The following is a 17494-nucleotide window of genomic DNA, read 5'->3' as shown; positions in this document are numbered from 1 at the left end:
TGGCAGGTTCAAGACAAGGAGTGCTAGCAAAGTGCAAAGGTGGTGATTCTTGGAAATAATTAGGACTAGTACTGCGATGTGGAATCAAGTCACCAAACCTGGAGCGAACTAATATTTCATATCGTTTGTATTAGTTACTGTGAGGAAAAGTAGAGTCTGTAGCTATGGTGTGCTGGGAGCAGTGAACAATATTTTGAACAGACTGGAGGGGGAACTAGTCCTCTTTGTATGAAAGCATAGTTCTTGTCCTCATTAGGATGCCAGCCCTAGGGCTGATGCATTGCACTAGTAAAACTAAACCACACTGTAGCTTGCTGAAAGTTTGGCTTCTAGTCTAATGCAGCACAGAGGAATGACTTGTTCTGGTACAAAAAATCAAGGATAGCATATGATTAGATTATAGCAGTGCAAAAATCTTGCATGTAGACCTTGGGAATTTTCAAGCATGACCATGTTGCCCAAACATTTTTTTTAAGTTCAGTGCCTTTTTTTTTTTTTTTTTTTTTTTAACTTTATGAATGTTGTTGTGGTTTGTTCACAGCACTAGCTTTTATATTGCTGGCCATTCAGATTCCCAAAATTACCTCTAACTGATGTATGTCATCTTGAATTGCTAGTACAGAGCGTTCAGTGAAGCCAGTTTCACAGGTTCAACACCCATGAGTCAACCAAAAATCATTATAAGGACTTTAATCCTAAGCTTTTTTTTTTTTTTTTCATCCCATGCATTGGTTTGGGTTTTCATTTTTTGAGTCTTGAGGTTTCAGATTATCCAGCAATGTTAGTTGCTGAAAACCTCTTCATTTTAATTAAAGGAAAACTGATACTCCCACAATCCTAAAGGGTGATGCTTGTAAAAAATAATAAAAAATAATTGCAAGATGAATTATGAAAATGGAATTGGTGACTATATTTAGTTTAGCACTAAACCTAGCAGAAGTGTGACCTAGATCTCCCTTTAGTGGTATGGGTATTTCCCTGCTGCTAGTATCATCATCAGAGACAGAAAATGGTGCAAGTACAAGATAGGTGGGTAGAGTGGGAATGTAACCAAGCAGCTGCACCCAGTGCATTAGAAATAATTTTATTTTAATCTAGTCTCATCAATATTGTCCTAATTATATTTTATGTAACCACATTCTAGATAAACAATATATATTTTATTAGCAAGAAGGAAAAAATGTTCACTAGAATATGGGGGCAGAGAGGTTTATTTTTATATCTTAAAACAATCCGGAACTTACTCCTCACTAAAAACTGTGGAGCTTCAGAGTCTGCGACTCTTATTAAGTCTCATCACCTTAAGAAAACAGAATCTACATACGACAGGAAGGACAGGGTTCTGTAGTTGCATAAATTCCTGTATCGTAGCCACCTCTCGTGTCTTAGTGAAGTGTTGCTGTAGGTAAATTACCTTGTTAAAGACAGTAGAAAATCTTTATTTACCTACATGTTCTATTCAAGAGCTTTTTCTTGTACTCCTGATAAAATTCCTATGGATTTTTCCTTTGGCTCTAAGCTTAGGATCTAGCAGAAAGTAAGTCGAGTGGTGTCAGAGCTTTGTTCTTAAGCCAAAACACATGATGGAAATGGGAAGGGATATCTTTAGACGTGGGTGTCATGTCTAACAGTCATTTAAAATAAAGGAAAATAAAACTTCTGCTGACTTTGCTGTCATTAAAAAAAAATCTAAGTGTCATATTGACTGCTGGAGGAAATAGTGTCTTGAAGGATTCTAGAACTTGTATTACTGATTCTCAATAATTAGAAGAAACTTTTCTGTTAAAAGAAGAAATTTTATTTTTTAAAAAATACAGAAAGAAATAAAACTTCAAGTACACAAACCATCAAATTTCAAAATAGAATAACCAGAAATTACTTGAAAGGTCGGAGCTGGTTAGTGCTGTATATGCAAAGGAAGTGGGGATGACAAGCTACTTTGGTATCTTAGCCTAGCTCCTGAAAACCACTTTATTAGTGTTAACTTCAGCAGGTCTCAGTATTTTGCTAAGACCTTAGCATGGCTGAAAACGCCTGGAAACAACATTCCACCAACACAGAACTTCGGATCACCAAGGTCTGAGCTCGCTTTACAACAACATGGTGGCTCGCCACAGTATTGCTGAAATTCGGTAATTTCTCCAACGGGCTGAAGATCAAAGAATTTTGGAGGCAGAGTTGGTGCTGCCAGGGGCTGTGAAGGGCATCGGTGCCAACCATCGCTGGTCCTTATCTGCTGGTTTAGACAGGGGACACACTGGAAGTGAAGTAAAAATACAGCTGCGCGGAGCCAAGATGAGAAACTATTGTGGTTGCTGAGGAGGGAATGATCTGTCTGGCTTTTGGTGTTTGAGAAGGGACTGAAGGGAGAGAACACATCAAAACCAGCAGCTCCTAGGAGAGGTGCTACTTCTCACAAGGTGGATCAAATAACTAACCGTTAGGACTAGCAGGATGCTGAAAGGTGTTTTATTATGGTAAAGCTTAAAGGTCCTGGGAGTAACTAGTATCAGCACAGTCTGAAACCACATATAAACAAAGTCTGGCTAGAAAACTAAACTTCAGAAAAAAAATAAACTTACAGCAAAATCAGTCTGTCTTCGTGCCAGGGTTGCCATGAGGGGGGAGGGATTAACTGTGTTTATCTAGAGGGCTTTGAAGTAGCCAGTGTCTCTGAGAAAGTCTGGGTAATAAAATATATCATCACAATGATGGTGTTTAATCTCCCAGATATACTATGGATTTCATTCTACTTAAGTCTCATTAAAATAAAAAAAAAGGAGGATTGCACCTGTGTTTTGTTTTGTTTTCTTCTAGAGTTGGAGTAATTAACTCTCCAGGAACTGAAATACCAAAATAATGAAATAATGTCATTACTTTCTATGATATTAAGGAGTAAAAAAATGCAGGAGCAAAAGCTGTTCACATTAGCGTAAGAAACAAGCTGACATTTAATAGGAAAAAGTTCAAACTGATAATACCCAGGAGAAGTTCAGTGCTGAGTGCTGCGAAGAACGAAATACATTTAAAAAAATCCCCAAATTCAATGTGCCTGCCTTAATTTTTTTCTTTTATTGGCAGGCAGGGTTTATATAAGTTAATCCTTTTGTTTCCAGTCAAATTCTTCCATATAACTGATGTTTCATAGGTGAGGACTGCAATTTGGTGCAGTCAGTTAACAAATTGTAAATGCAGAAGTACATTAAACGTGGGAAAAGATTCAAAGTCCAGTGCAAATTCTTTTGACTTCACTGAAGTTTTTGGATCAGGCTTGATAATAAGAATTATAGCAGAAACTGTTGTAAGACTGATACCTGAAGGCTGTAAAATGCCTTTTCAAAATGTTTGGTCACAAGTTAATTGTTTCTCTTCAGGTTGCAGCCCTCAAATGGGATCTGTTCAGCTGAATCTCTGTACCCATCCTCAATTTGTCTCAGGGGGAATCTCCAAATGTGAGGGGTTGCTCTGAACACCTATCTTGCACATCATACATTTGCTTTTTTTCTTGCCTAGCATGATGCTACTTGACACAGTCTGGAGGGCAGAATAAGTTGTGGATTAAGTGTTATTGTTTATGGGCTTTTTAGCTGGTTCATTTTCTTTTAGGAAGAGCAATATTAAACAGGACTGAGCCTATACTGACTGTGATTTACCCAGCCATAAAGTGGGCAGTGGACTGAATGTTTTGTAATTTATCAGTATGGGGTGAAAAGTTGCTTATATTTCAATTAATATTGATAGGAACTTAAAAGGCAAGGATGGTATCTTTGGCTGCATTGCTAGAAAGAAGAAAAGTTAGGAAAGTGAGATTCTGGTCTAACTAGATTACAGTAGAAGTGGCATCGCAGCTCCTTCGTGAGCTGAAGCGCTTCGGATATGCATTTTCTGCCAGCAAGAATAACTGTTTTCTGGAAATACACATTTCTTTTAACTTCCTTGATGGAAGATGCAGTGCCCACTGTAACCAGGCATGGGACAGGTTAAGGGAGAAAAGCAGAGTAAGGGGATTTTTAATGGAAGGCTATTTTTTGTTTGAAAACAAGATGCATGGAAAAAGTATAAGCAGTGGCAAATCTCTTGCTAGGCTACCTGTAAAAACTTTCCATGAATCATGACCAGCTCCTGAAAAGCTTAGCCTGAAAGTAAGAACCTTTAAAAACATAGGTATTGTATATGAGTTTGTCCAGTTCAAAGCCTGGGAAAGAAAGATTACAAAAAGCAGTTATTCTCCTCCTAAATAAAACCAACCTTCCAGTCTTCTTTCGAAAATTCTAGACAACCATTTCTCAGGCTGCGATTTGCAAGCAAAAGAAGTTGGTTTTGTAAAAGGTTTCAGACTTGAATCTGAAATTCCTTTTACTCATTGTCAATGTTTGATTTTCAGGCTAATTTGTGAATTTTCTTTGTTCTCACATGATTAAAATGGTTGCTTTACATTTAAAAAAATAGTTCTGTAAGTCTGGAATAAATATTTAGAAGCTTGCACTATTTCATCTGTCTCCTCAAAGCATCTTTACATTAAACTTCAAAAACAAACAGAGAACTACATTAATTCACATATTTAAAGAAAATTGACTATAAATTCTGAGAAATACCGAGTCACATTTTGCAAATATTAACTGCAGGTTTTTTATTACAATTCAATACTGAGATTTTTTTTGTTGTTCTGGAATGAATACAAAAGTTTTGCATTTGATGCCTGCTTCTTTTGTTATAACTATTCTGCGTTCAACTTTTGACTAGAGATTATTGTATCAAAGTAAACAGCATTAAGAATTATTTCATTGCAGTACTGCTAATAAACACATTTTTATTATTGAAACAAAGGTAAATGTATAGACACTACAGCGTCACTTCAAACCCCATGGTAAAGATGTTTTGAAACTTTCTGTGCTATATTTTACCTACATGCTGGACATGCCTTTTAATAAAAAAATACTTTAAAGAAAGTTCATGATGTGTCACATTTTATATCTATTGCTCTCTTCAAACTGCATTTAATTTAAAGCCTTTATTATTTAGGTGAATGGGAAGTTATGAAGTATCAGAATAAACCAGGCTGCAGCCCAGGGGCTGATCCCCTTCAGCGATGCACTTCAGTCCTGCCCGTCATCTTTTCTCAGGAGTGACACAGAATCACTTTTAGAGTAGCAAATGCCACCTGAAGAGTGACACCCCGTCCTGATCCCCAGTCCTGTGTCCCCAAACCCTGCCAGCACCCAGCACAGCACAGGCTGAGCCTGCTCTACAAGCTGAGCAGCCTTTCCCTACCAAAACCTTCACCTTCCTTGGCATCAGCCGTGTTTTGGGTCACTGGCGCAGAAGACCTGCAGGTTGGCATCAGGGAGGGCCATGCTTGCCAAGGGGAGTGCAACGAGGGCCAGGGTGAGGAGGAAGAGGAGAGGGAGGAAGGGATTATTGCTTGGGACGGCAGTGGATGGCAATGGCTTGCAAGACTCTCATCTGGTCTTCAGGCCACCGAGTCTGGGCCATCTTGACATATTTTAACAGTGTGTTTGAGATGCATCACATTCAGAAATGCTTTCTGTGCTCTTCTTTCTAAAAATGCCAGGCAACCATATAATATATAATATGTTTCTTTTTTTTTTCCCCCCCATCTTCATTTCAGAGGTTTTGTGAGAGATTTAACCAATTAGATGTTTTTAATAAACAAATCTAGAGGCTCATATTTCTTTTCTTTTGTCCTTTAAGTTGGAATGCTGTCTTACAGACAATTGAAAACAGCATAGTCCTAATAGATTAAATCTGCTTGCACTAGTTTTAAAAACACATTTTGGCTCTTGTTATCAGCAGAAACAAATTAGTCTGTAGAAAACAAAGAAAACACGTACATGCAAGGATACAGCTTGACTCCAATTAGCGAAAAGGATCCTCTCAAAAACTTTTTTTTTTTTTTAAATCTCAGTATACTTTGTACAGAGTTTCTAAAAAGATTCGTGACTTTTAAGTGAGCTTTAAAAAAGGTGTATGATAATTTCAAAAATCTGTTATTCTGACCTGGAATAAGCCACATGTAAGGAGAACAGCATTGTCAGAAGAGATGCTGCTTAGCTTGGTTCCCATGGATTTGGACTTGCTACCCTGAATTCAGCACTCCTCAAAAGCATGGCCTGACGACCACCAGTGATTCCTCAATCCACAGAACCAGAGAGAACAAGGTTACAAGTCTAAAAGTCTGATAATAAAGAGGTGTGGGATTGACCGTGGTCCACTGATGTACAAAGTCTAGGAAATACTTTTATAATCATCATGGCCAGTTTTGAGCAAAGTTAGTGGGGAGCTGAGCTGAACACAAACTGGCTCATTTATTTATTTATCTATTAATCCATCTATTTCTTAATTTATTTTAAATTTCCCCTAAAACTGGAACAGAACGGATCCATCCTTCTGAAGTTTTGTTGAACTTGGACCAGAACTGGAAGAACTTTAGTCAGGGCTGAACCCAAACAGAAGTGAAAAGTTTAAGGGCTCCTCTCCTTGGACTTAAAAGTATGACCTGTGCCCATCCTTATTCTGTAACTGCTGAGTATAATCAACACCTGGGACGCACTGCTAAAGATGAACCCAAAACACCAGCAGTGCACTTACAGCTTCCGCTAATGAATCTGTGGCCCTAGTTATGAACTAGCGGAAGGAAAAGCAAACACCAGATTTTTCCTCTAGTCAGACTTGGACATCTGCTGTGATCCTCTTCCCTCCTTGCTTTATCTTTCCTTTCACTTCTTTCCTCCTTCGCATCTCTGTTTAGACTGCACGCAAAGACATGACTAAATGCTGGCTCTGCAACTGCTACCATTTACTGGAGCAGGATGCCGAGTTGCTCCGTGCACGTCCATATGTTTTGCTAACTTCCTAAAATGACCTTGGACAGTATAAAATAAATAATCCTGATTGCCTCATCTGGCAAAAAGATACAGTAAATGCAAGTGATGTAACTGCTTGTCCTCATTTTCTATTTTAAAATATAGGCACGTTATCCGCAATTAAATGCAGCCGTCAGGATTACAATGATGGGATATTTTAAGTCTCCAAGTTTGGTCACTCCAATTCCAGATATAATACAGTTCCTTAGATCATGACTGAAAAAAAAGCTGGCAATCAGAAACACGCTAAGAAAGGAAACTTTCAGTAGCTGTACAGTGCTGTGCTGAGGAATGATCGTATAGACGGTTTGCGGTGTTCTCTGCTCGCTGGTGCTGGTTTGTGTTGCTTACAAATGTGTTTTCTCACAACCAGTATTACAAACTACGCATGACATGAAAATTTAAAACCACCTCAGCTGCACTTTGGCTACAACAGCAGCATGCTGCTTGTCTTAAGTTACTGATGTCTTACTTGTGCGGTTTCCAGTGTTGTCAAGGTCATAGTAAATATGTTAATGCATCATTCTGAAACAACCCATAGGAGTATTTAAATTAAGTCTGTGTTCCTAGAAGACTAACATGTGTGCCTGAGACCAAAAAAAAACCCCAAACATTTACCTTGGTTTAACAGATGTACTGGAATATTATCTATCAGTTACTTAAAAGCAATTTAAAATAAATTAAAATAGTTATTGTCTGGAAATAATCCTAGATAAAAGCATTATGTAAATTAAAACAAAATACTTCTTTAAAATTGCCAAATAAGTAGCACCTCTGCAGAAGCTGGCCACGTAATAAATGTCTATATTTTTTTTAACATCTCTTAAATCCAGCAAAGAAACTTTGCCTTTAAGGCTATGATTTACATCCCACGTCCACATAAATTCTCAACTTTGCTTTCAGCCACAGGAAAGCACAAGGATTTAAGCTTTCTGAGCACGTCTAAGTGTGTAACTTTATGCAAAAGCTTGTAGATAAATATCATGTTAAGCATATGCACAGCATGTGAGCTCTACCAATAATACTTTCGGTTCCATTTTTCCATGGCAAATATTTCCTGGGTACGCTATCTAGGAAAAGCACGTAAAGATTTCCGTAGCCATCTCCCACATGCCCGCAAACCTTCCGAATACCCTTAAATCTGTACGATTAGTCAAAACCGACGTACAAATGGGATTCATGCGGTGGCAACATTCCTAGCAGCAGCTGCAGCGACCACCTTTCCCGCTTTTCCAGAGGGAAAGGCGAGCAGACCACAGCCAGCTCGCTGTGGTTGCCTGCAGCTTCAAGGCAGCGCGTCCCAGCTCTGCAGGGTTCTTTTTTACTATTGTTATTTTCTTTCTTTCATGGCTACTGCGGTTCGAACACGAAGGAAAAGGGCTGACACCGCTCAAGCCCGTGTGACACCTGACACCTATGTGAAGATGGAAAAAAAGTGCTTCGATGATACGTGATAGGAAATGACAGCGCCTCATTTTTATAGCTCTATGAACCGCGTTTTTCTTTCTTCTACGGTACTTTCATTTCAAATATTAATATAAAATTATGCGAAAGAAATGTTTTCATATTCGGTAACTGATGAATAAAACTATGAGAACAGGCACAGCGCTTGAAATGTGGTAGATACAGGCTGGATCTTACTAAATGGTTTTCATCTATGAAAGTTTCTTCGTTTTTAGGCTGTTCAGATGAATGTAATGAAGCTAAAAATATACAGTATTCAATATAATCTTGCTGTTTGTTAGATATTATGATGCCAGCACCTGGATCAAGTTTGGCTTAGCATATACTTGCAAATAGGCACGACTATCCCTAGAGTTCAGCTGTTTCTAATGTTACGAAAACGCCATTTTTGTCATTTCTAATTTAATTTTAGATACAAATCCCCCCCCTTTCTAAAAAGCACCCCACCGCTCCGAGCCCGGGCGCGCAGCAGCTCCGCCGGGCTCCGCGGAAGGAGCCTTCCCCCACGGTACCGGCAGCGGCCCCGGGGCGCGGAGGAGACCCCGCCGCGCGGAGGAGACCCCGCCGCAGGGGGCTGCGGCTCCGCGGCCGCTTCTCTCCCTCCGCCGCTCCCCAGCTCCGCGCCTGCCGGCAGCCCCGCCGGGGCTACTTCCCCTCGCTGGGCAAAGCTCGCCACAGCCGGGCGCTCCAGCCCGCCCCGCCGCGGGCCGGCTCCCCGCTCCCCCAAAACACAGCCCCGCAGCAGATGTGCCCCCCGCCACGCCTCGCGTCCCCCGCCCCGGGGCCCACCTTCCCGGCCGGGAGGCGGGCGGGACGCAGCCGTGCGTCCCGGGGCTCCCCTACCCCGCTGCCCACAGCTGACATGGCGGCCGCGGCACCCCCACTCCCGCCCTCAGCGGGGCCGGCAGCGGCGGCCCATCCTCGGCCGGCCCGCGGCAGGGCGGCGGCTTCCGGCGAAGCCCTCTTGCCTTCAACAAAGATGGTGCTCCCCGCGCAGGCTCCGCGGGCGCCGGGGCGCCCTGTGTAGTTTCCCACTTCCCTGCTGTAAGTACGGGGCGAGGGCGGAGGGGGGCTGCCCCCTCACAGCGCTCGCCGCTCCGCGGCGCGGTGCCGGCGGCCCCGCTCGGCCCGGCTCCCCACGCCCGCTGCCCCGGGCGCCGCCGAGGGGAAGGCGGGAGCAAAAGCGGTGGCGCTGCCGAGGGCCCGTTCGGCGCCGGCCGCCCCCCGGCGCTGCGGGGCCAGGGCGGGGGACGGGCTTCCGCGGGGCGGGCCAGGAGCCGTGCCGGGAGGGAGGGAGGGAGGGAGGGAGGGAGGGGGGCCGGGGTGCTGCTGCCTGCCGGGCTGGAGCCGCGGCGGGAGGCGCGGGGATCGGCTGCTGCAGGCCGGCCCCTGACTGCGGCTGGAGCAGCAGCAGCTCCCAGACCTCGCATACGGGGAGCAAAACTTGACTTTTTAATTTTTTCTTTGGGGTGGGGCGGGGGGAGATTTTTAACCTTTAGGTATGCTGTGAATAGCCAAAATCACGCATGGAATAGGCAGGGTGGACCTGGTTCTTAGCTAAGCAGGCACATGGGAACATACTCGGAGTCATAAGCAGCCCGCTGCAGTTGGTGTTTGGTAAAATGCCAAAGTGTTTCTAGCCAAGAACTAAGCGAATGTTCCTTTTAGGATCAGAAGGGGTCTTTTCAGGGTCAAGGCTTTCAAAAATTTTATCCCCATTCTTGGACAGGTTCTGTGTCAGATCCAGAAAGATGCAAACCTGCCTGTGTTGATGTGGTGGTGAGACAAGGACTGTTCTTGTTCAGCAGGACATGGGGGTGTGTTTCTTAAAATTTGAGTCTTCAGTGGAAAAGGTGCATTTTTAGAAGTATCTCGGGAAGCTTTGAGCCATGTCATCTTTTGGGTAAAGAGATGTCTCATCTTCTTCCTTTCCCTTTAGCACCAATGTAACTAGAGAAAATTTATTTTAGAGCTTACTTTGGATCTCTAGACATAGGCTGTGATTAAAATTAATTTAGAGTAATTTTATGTTGCACTAAGCTGTCCGCACACTGTTACGCACCACAATCCTGATACCATTTCCATATCTGACTGCCTAGTTCCTGACTCAGATGTTTCCTTCTCACAGTAAACACACACAAAGAAGTACTTAATCTTTAAAAAGACCTTAAAAATCAATATGCCCCTTCCTGGAAGTTTACTGGGCCAGTGACCTTGGTGTTAAGGGTGCTATAGCCTCAGTCGTGCTCACTCTGCAGTCAGGAAGCCAAAGGCCTTTTTCAGCAGAAATTCCTCCTTCAGATTCATGCCTCAATAAGCATTTTTCAGTGTGCAAAGGTGCAAACTGAGATGGTTTGAAAAGGCCTTGTTTCTGAAAAGTGCTGACCGCTTTGGTCATGAAGAAGTGGAACTCATCAAGTGCTCTGCAGTGACTGGAGAAGTCCATGTTCCTCATCTGGCGCGTGGACAAGGAGGCTTCTGGACAGGGACTCGCAGTGGCCTGTGCAGAATGTGAAGCACAAGAGCTTTGTAGTATCTGAAACAGTATTCTGCGTGGGTTGAGCTAACACCCTCAGAGCCGCTGCTGAGTGCTTGCTATGAACTCTGCAAGCACTACATGAGCTCAGGGCCTGCCAGGGAATCCGGGAAGGGAGAAATGTCGGGGATCTGCTGCCTGAATTTTATCTGGTTTTGCTTTAGTCCAGTGATCGCTCCCAGTAGTGTAAAGGTAGTGCCTGTCAGCTTCACTTGTCCAAAATGAGTGTCCTTAACATCAGCTGGGGAAATCCAGTTCTCTTTCTTGCCTGCTCCTTTTCCATCTCCGTGCTTGCACTATCATCTCACTCCATGATGGGGTTTGATGATTGAGCTATGCTTAGCAAGCTAGTATTTTTTAAGGATATGTACCAGGATAGCTGTTGTTTGATTCCCAGGTGACCCCCAGACAGAAGGTAGGCACCTCAAAATTCACCTCAGTATATGAGAAAATTACTGGGTAACCCAGGAAAGATGGAGTCCTCCTGGGAAGGTACCATCCAGCAACGCTTTCAGCACTCGGGGGAAGCATTTTCAGAAAGTGGCTTTATCAGAGAGTGTCACAGACAGGATTTTTCAGTCTCTCTCACGGTCCTAAGCTCTTGCACTCTGTCCAAGATGCCATTTATATGCCTATATGTTCTGTTGATTGCCTGCCCTAGATTTTAACAACCAGGCCAACCAGCCAACCTTTAGTGGGGCCTTGGAAGTCAGCAGGCACGTCTGATGATATAAAGACTTTAGCAGGTTGCTTACGAGAGCTTTGAAAATCTTTGCCTCTCCTTATATCCTCAAACTGAATAACGCACAATTTCTGCAAGGTCCAGCTGTTAGAACGGGGGCTTTTAGTTTAATTATCAGAAAATTGCTTGGTAATCACACTCAACACCTGCTGCAGGTTTTTTTTTTACTTCATTATTTGGTCATGAGAAAATATTTAATTGTATTACATTGTCATTTTCCTTTTCAAGTGCCATTAATGGGCCTAGAGATATGTTTGTCATTAAGGACTAGACATCTTGATTTGGTTCATAGATCTGGCATGGACTCTGAGTATGATCTTGGACGAGCTGCTTGGTTGCTCTTGGACTTTGATTCTTCCTCTGTAGAGTGGCTATAAAATGCATCTTTTCCAGCTTTTGTCTAGTCAGAGTGTTAGTCAAGTGAAATGGAAACTGGCAAAGGGAATCAGATAGCTTCCTGTGAACACGCTAGAAGGGTAAATACCAGGGAAGGAGAAGAGCTACTGAGCTGAAGAACAGTTTTGGCAGAACAAATGCCTGTAAATAGAAGGTGGAAAAAAATGATATAGAAATTGGGTGAAAGTTTCTCATCATCACATCAGCTGAGTTCCATAGCGGCCTTTCAGGATGAGTCAGAGGGGTGCATAAGGTACATTTCTACCCCTCCTAAAATTAACATGCATCATGTATGCCAGAGCTACCTGCTGAATCTGCCCCTGCTGCCTGGTGCATCTGCCTGTCCTTTTGCTGCTCTTGCACTACTACAACAGCAACAGTAGCAGAGGCATTTGTAACAGGGGTCAGGTGTGACATCTCTCCAAGTTTTTAGGGGTAGAGTCTCTTAAGGACTGGAAAATGCTCTAGCTGCCTTGAGCATGGACCTTGACCAGTTAGTGAGCAGGTTTATTTGGCATGGTTTTTATTCCAGCAAAGGACTAGTCTTCACAATGCCAAAGGTTCTCTTCCTGTCTAATATTTCCCAGAAATGGCTGCATTTTAGCTCATGAGACATTGAAATCTGTGCGGAAAGATGTTGGGGATCGTTAATAGTTTTCCCAGGTGGGTGATTCTAACATATCAAACATCACTTCTGGATGTTCAGAAATAGTTTCTGGATGTTAAAGGTTGAAGTGTTATAATTTTCATGCATTTCCGTACTCCTTTTCTCACGCTCTAGGGTGCCAGATGGATGCCAGAGACAAGCAGCTTTTACGCTCCCTGCGCCTGGAGCTCTGCACAGAGGTGCTGGTGGATGGAATTGTTATTCAGTATCTCTACCAAGAAGGGATCCTCACAGACAGTCATGTTCAAGAAATAAAAGCCCAAACCACCAGTCAGAGGAAAACCATGATGCTCCTTGATATTCTCCCCACCAGAGGACCCAAGGCTTTTGATGTGTTCTTGGATTCCTTACAGGAGTTCCCGTGGGTTAAAGACAAGCTGATGGTGAAGCGTAAGGAAATGACAGTACAAGATCCTGCAGGTAAGGCCAGGATTGTTGTTGATGATATTTTGAAGCTTGTTCTCAAGCTGTAATTTTGAAAGTATTGAATGTACCAGTAATTTCAGGTTATGCGTCATGTAGATATGGAACATGATACCAGCAAAAGGGGACAGCCTGAATTTCCTGGAAGCCAGCAAATGCCAGGAAGTATTGCGAAGTTTGGGGAGTGAGCAAGAGTGAGTTTCAGAAGACTGGGAGAAAGCAGGAGAGACTGGGCTGTAGGAGGACCTAGACTCCATTACCTCAAAGGGAACGGACTATAAAAATTAATTCTGACTAACTGGAAAACAGTCTCTTCACCATCCATACCTGATTGTTGTTTGGTTTATGTGTGTTTTACAGTGGTTTGTTTCTGGATTGTTCACAATGACAGAATTTTTTTTTACTTACTTTTATTATGATTTTAATGTCATTTTGATTTAGTACCATGTGCTGATTTAGATTTATTTAGTTTACAATGTTTACTGGAGTGCAAATGTCTGGGATCATTACTTCCAAAATTACTAGCCATTGATTAGTTTTAAAACAAATTTAGGAGCTAACCTGTTTAGTGGATGTTATATAATCTTATTTAGTCAACTCTCTGGCTTTCTGACATTTAAATGTACTTCTAAAAACTAGGTTTCTGGACTTGATGTTTGTTCAGAAGTGATTTCTTTACCAATCCATGCATGCAATTGTTAAGCCATTTTGAAGTCAAGACCACTGCTTAAAATGCACAATTTTTGCCCTAGATTCTGTCAGCATGCGCTGGCTGCTAATGTCATGTTACCAGTGAGACAGTGAAGTAGTCCTCACTTGGCAATATCATAGAATCGTAGAATAGTTGGGGTTGGAAGGGACCTTCAAAGGTCATCTAGTCCAACCCCCCCTGCAATGAGCAGGGTCATCTTCAACTAGATCAGGTTGCTCAGAGCCCCATCCAGCCTGGCCTGGAATATTTCCAGGGATGAGGCATCTACCTCTGGGGAACCTGTGCCAGTGTTTCACCACACTCACTGTAAAAAATTTTCTTCTCATGTCTGTTCTGAATCTCCCCTTCCTTGGTTTAGGACTGTCACCCCTTGTCCTGTTGCAACAGGCCCTGCTAAAATGTCTGTCCCCATCTTTCTCACAGGCCCCTTTTAAGCACTGAAAGGCCGCAATAAGGTCTCCCTGGAGCCTTTCTTTCTCCAGACTGAACAACCCCAACTCTCTCAGCACCATTTCCAAGCAGTCAGATTAAATTAACCTTTCTCCAAGCCCCTCATCGCACCCCCTTACCTCATTTGAGTTTGGTCATATGTATTTTGATGCATGTGATGTGTGATTTTTCCAGTGTCAGTGTGCTTTGTGTGAGACTGAAAGCCTGTGAAGATGGGTGACTAAGACCCATTGACAGTCATGTGCACCTGCGTCCCAGTCAGCTGCACATTTAAGAACGTTTTGTCAAGATCTGCTGGACAAATCTGACATTATCTTACCTTAGGACATTTTAAATGGAATATTGTGGCAGTTTGTTTTTCTATTGGGTCTCTGTGGAGGTTGCCTTATGCTTGCTCGGAAATGGGTAAATAATTTTCAGAATTTGGGAAATAAATATCCTGTGCTGCCCATAGGAGAAAACACTGTAAGTTCTCAGCACAATGCAAACTTGCGGCACTGGGTGTGTTGGAAAAGACCTTGCTCACTGTTATGACAGATCCTGTCATGCTAATGCTCTTTATTTGCCTTACAAATCAGCCTGGGTTTTTTGCTAATTGCTGGTTAAGCAGTTGAATAATCCTTCCAGTTCCAGAAACACCCATGCAGCCATCGAGTACGGTCAGGATCACATAGTTTGTTACTAGAAAAATTGTTTCCGATTTTTTTTTTTCTTTTGATTGTTTTGTGGATTGCTTGTTCCTGTTCTTGATCACTTGTGACTAATGCTGAGTTTATGCATATCAGGTTCTCTGGTTTCGAGTGGGCTGACTGTACTTGATAAGACTATTGCCAAATTTTGTGTGCAAGTTAGAAAAGGCTTCCAGATTAGATCAAAGTTTACTGATATTTTTACCGTGGCAATATAGACTATAAGAACAGGATGAGAGGCAGATAGCCAAGCTTGTTTTAATATTTCGACATGTTCTTTAAAAGCCAAAGAAAGAGAGCCCCATCTGTGCCCTAATAAATGCCAAGTGCACCCTGGAATGAATTGGAAACTATGGCAGCATCATCAGTGCTGATTATATGCAAGAAAATGTGGTTTGGGATGAAAAGGCTTGTTTTGCATTCTCAACAACAAACTTGTAAGCTTTTGTCTCGGCAGAGTGCTTGAGCATATGCTTGGCCTTAAGCACGGAAAAAAGCCATTGGCTTTAATAAAACTATAAGGATACTTAAAATTAAATGTGTTCTTTAGTGCCATACTAGATAACTTCTGCAATTGTGGCAATTTATTTTAAATAATCCATTTGTAGTGAAAAAAGCTTACCACAAATGTACTACCTTCCTTTAGACCCTGAAACTTTTAAAATTGAGGTTATGACCCCAGATTTTAAAAATCTTTTTGTCCTTTGAGTAATGCATACTTGGGGAAATTGCATGCCTGCTGTTCACTTGTTTATACTCAATTAATATTCTGTTTAATTAAGCAAAATATCCTCATTTTTTGCAGATCTTTTGCAGGACTAAGGGCTGGGGGCAAGTTGTTCCTTGAAGGAAAGTTTTATTTTATAGTCTTCCACTTTTCACTGACTACATGTAGGATTTTAAAAGTCAGTAAAAGTGGACTATTAGGTTTTCCCTATCTGAATGTAAAAATGTGGCATATGCAAAGTGATTTTGCTTTGTAGGCCTTTGGATTATTCTGCATTTTGTTCAAAGTGATCAGCCTTTCTGTCTTTGCTTCAGCTAAGAAATATAGTTTGTTGTTTCCCTTTTAAAATAAAATCACACCTGTAATTGTTAAGAAGCTTTTAATTTATTTTCTTTCCTAGTAAAAACAAACAAACAAACAAAACCAACCAAACAAAAGCAAAAAAACACCCAAAAACCTAAAACCAGCTGAACCAAGCAAACGGGAATTTCAGAAGGGCAGAAATAAAAACATCTTTCGTGATGTACTATAAACATGATCTGGTGGACCAGGCAGCTACGATAAGGAAGCCAAAGTCTGAGAGCTAAACAAGACACTGCCAGTGACTCATCAGGAGCCTTTGGGGAAATTCTTCCAAGGCAATGCATTTATTGGTTCCCAAGTTGTGTAACTTGGTGTCATGTTCATGGGGCAGCGTAGAGTAAATTGGCTCAGGATTCAATTCACAGTATGCTGTTTGGCTGCTTGCAAATAAATGTACTTTAAAACCTGTGATATCCCGAGTTTTATTGCTGAAAATCAGTTTGACTTAAAAATAATAGTTCTGTATACTCTTATCTACTGTAGTTCCAAGGAACATAGAAGACTTTAATCCTGCAGAGTATGAGGAATAGTTTTTCCATGGGAATCAGGAGAGTGACATACAGCAGGTAGGGCCACTTGCATCTGTGTAATTGCAGCAAAGAGACCCAAGATTCCTTCCCCTATCTTGTTTACTTTATGCACAGGACAGACAGCCTTTTGCCCAGGGGCACTTTTCTCCTCTCTTGTATGGATCTGTCAGATGGGCACAGCTTTGGGGAAACCTTTTCTTAGGGTGGGGAAAGCATCAGTAAAACCCCAGACTGTCAAGAAGAAAATTTAGTCATGTGCTTTTGGAGGTAAATATGAATGACTTTGATTGATTTCAGGATGATAGGGTGTGTTTCCTGCTTGTGTAAGAACCTGTAATAAAACAGTTCACCCTGTGCAGAGTGGCGCTGCAAGACTTAATCATTATAAACATCAACCGCAGCATGAGTTTCTGGTTTTGAAGATCAAAACTTCTGCCGTAGTAAGAGTTAACGAAAATAATGTGAGTCTGTTTCGTCGGGAAAAGATTATTCTTGTTTTTTTGCCCTAGTTTGGATAACTTTGTGCCTTTGTCGGGGACATAAATCTTCCAATACAGTATTATAATTTGTACAAAAAGCTACAGCTGTTGGCAACAGAATTCCATTCTTTCTAGGAACAGCAGTTACCCAATATTTTTTGCACTGAAGAAAAAAAGTATAAGCTTTGACGGCATATGTTTATCAAAGCGTTTTTCTAATCTCTCTCTGCTCAGGAATCTCTCTGCCCAAGTATTTTATTTCCCTCTATACTATATGTTTTTATAAAGTTATTTACTTCTGAAAGTGTTAGTACTGCACCTCTTTGTAGTACAGATGATTTCTCCGCTTCACAGGAAATCACAGCATATTGAGAAAGAGAAAAGTCTGAAGTCCAGTGTTTGCCAAAGGAATCCTGCAGCAGCCGTTGCTAT

The 17494-nt window shown here is 41.9% G+C and overlaps 1 protein-coding gene across 1 annotated transcript in view; it reads left to right on the top strand.

Annotated features, from left to right (window-relative positions):
* The first annotated feature begins 9256 nt into the window (after positions 1-9256).
* CRADD (CARD and death domain containing adaptor protein) overlaps positions 9257-17494 on the top strand; it is a 79924-nt gene continuing 71686 nt past the window's right edge. Inside the window, exons 1-2 of the mRNA XM_082043606.1 lie at positions 9257-9392; positions 12804-13109. Of these exons, the coding sequence (XP_081899732.1) occupies positions 12812-13109 (298 nt within the window). The 5' untranslated portion in view covers positions 9257-9392; positions 12804-12811. The remainder of the gene's footprint in view (positions 9393-12803; positions 13110-17494) is intronic.

The sequence above is a fragment of the Streptopelia decaocto genome, assembly GCF_964273445.1.
Source record: "Streptopelia decaocto genome assembly, chromosome: 1".
NCBI classification, from domain to species: domain Eukaryota; kingdom Metazoa; phylum Chordata; class Aves; order Columbiformes; family Columbidae; genus Streptopelia; species Streptopelia decaocto.
Note: the sequence above shows the minus strand (reverse complement) of the source record. Positions and strands in the feature narration are given on the sequence as shown.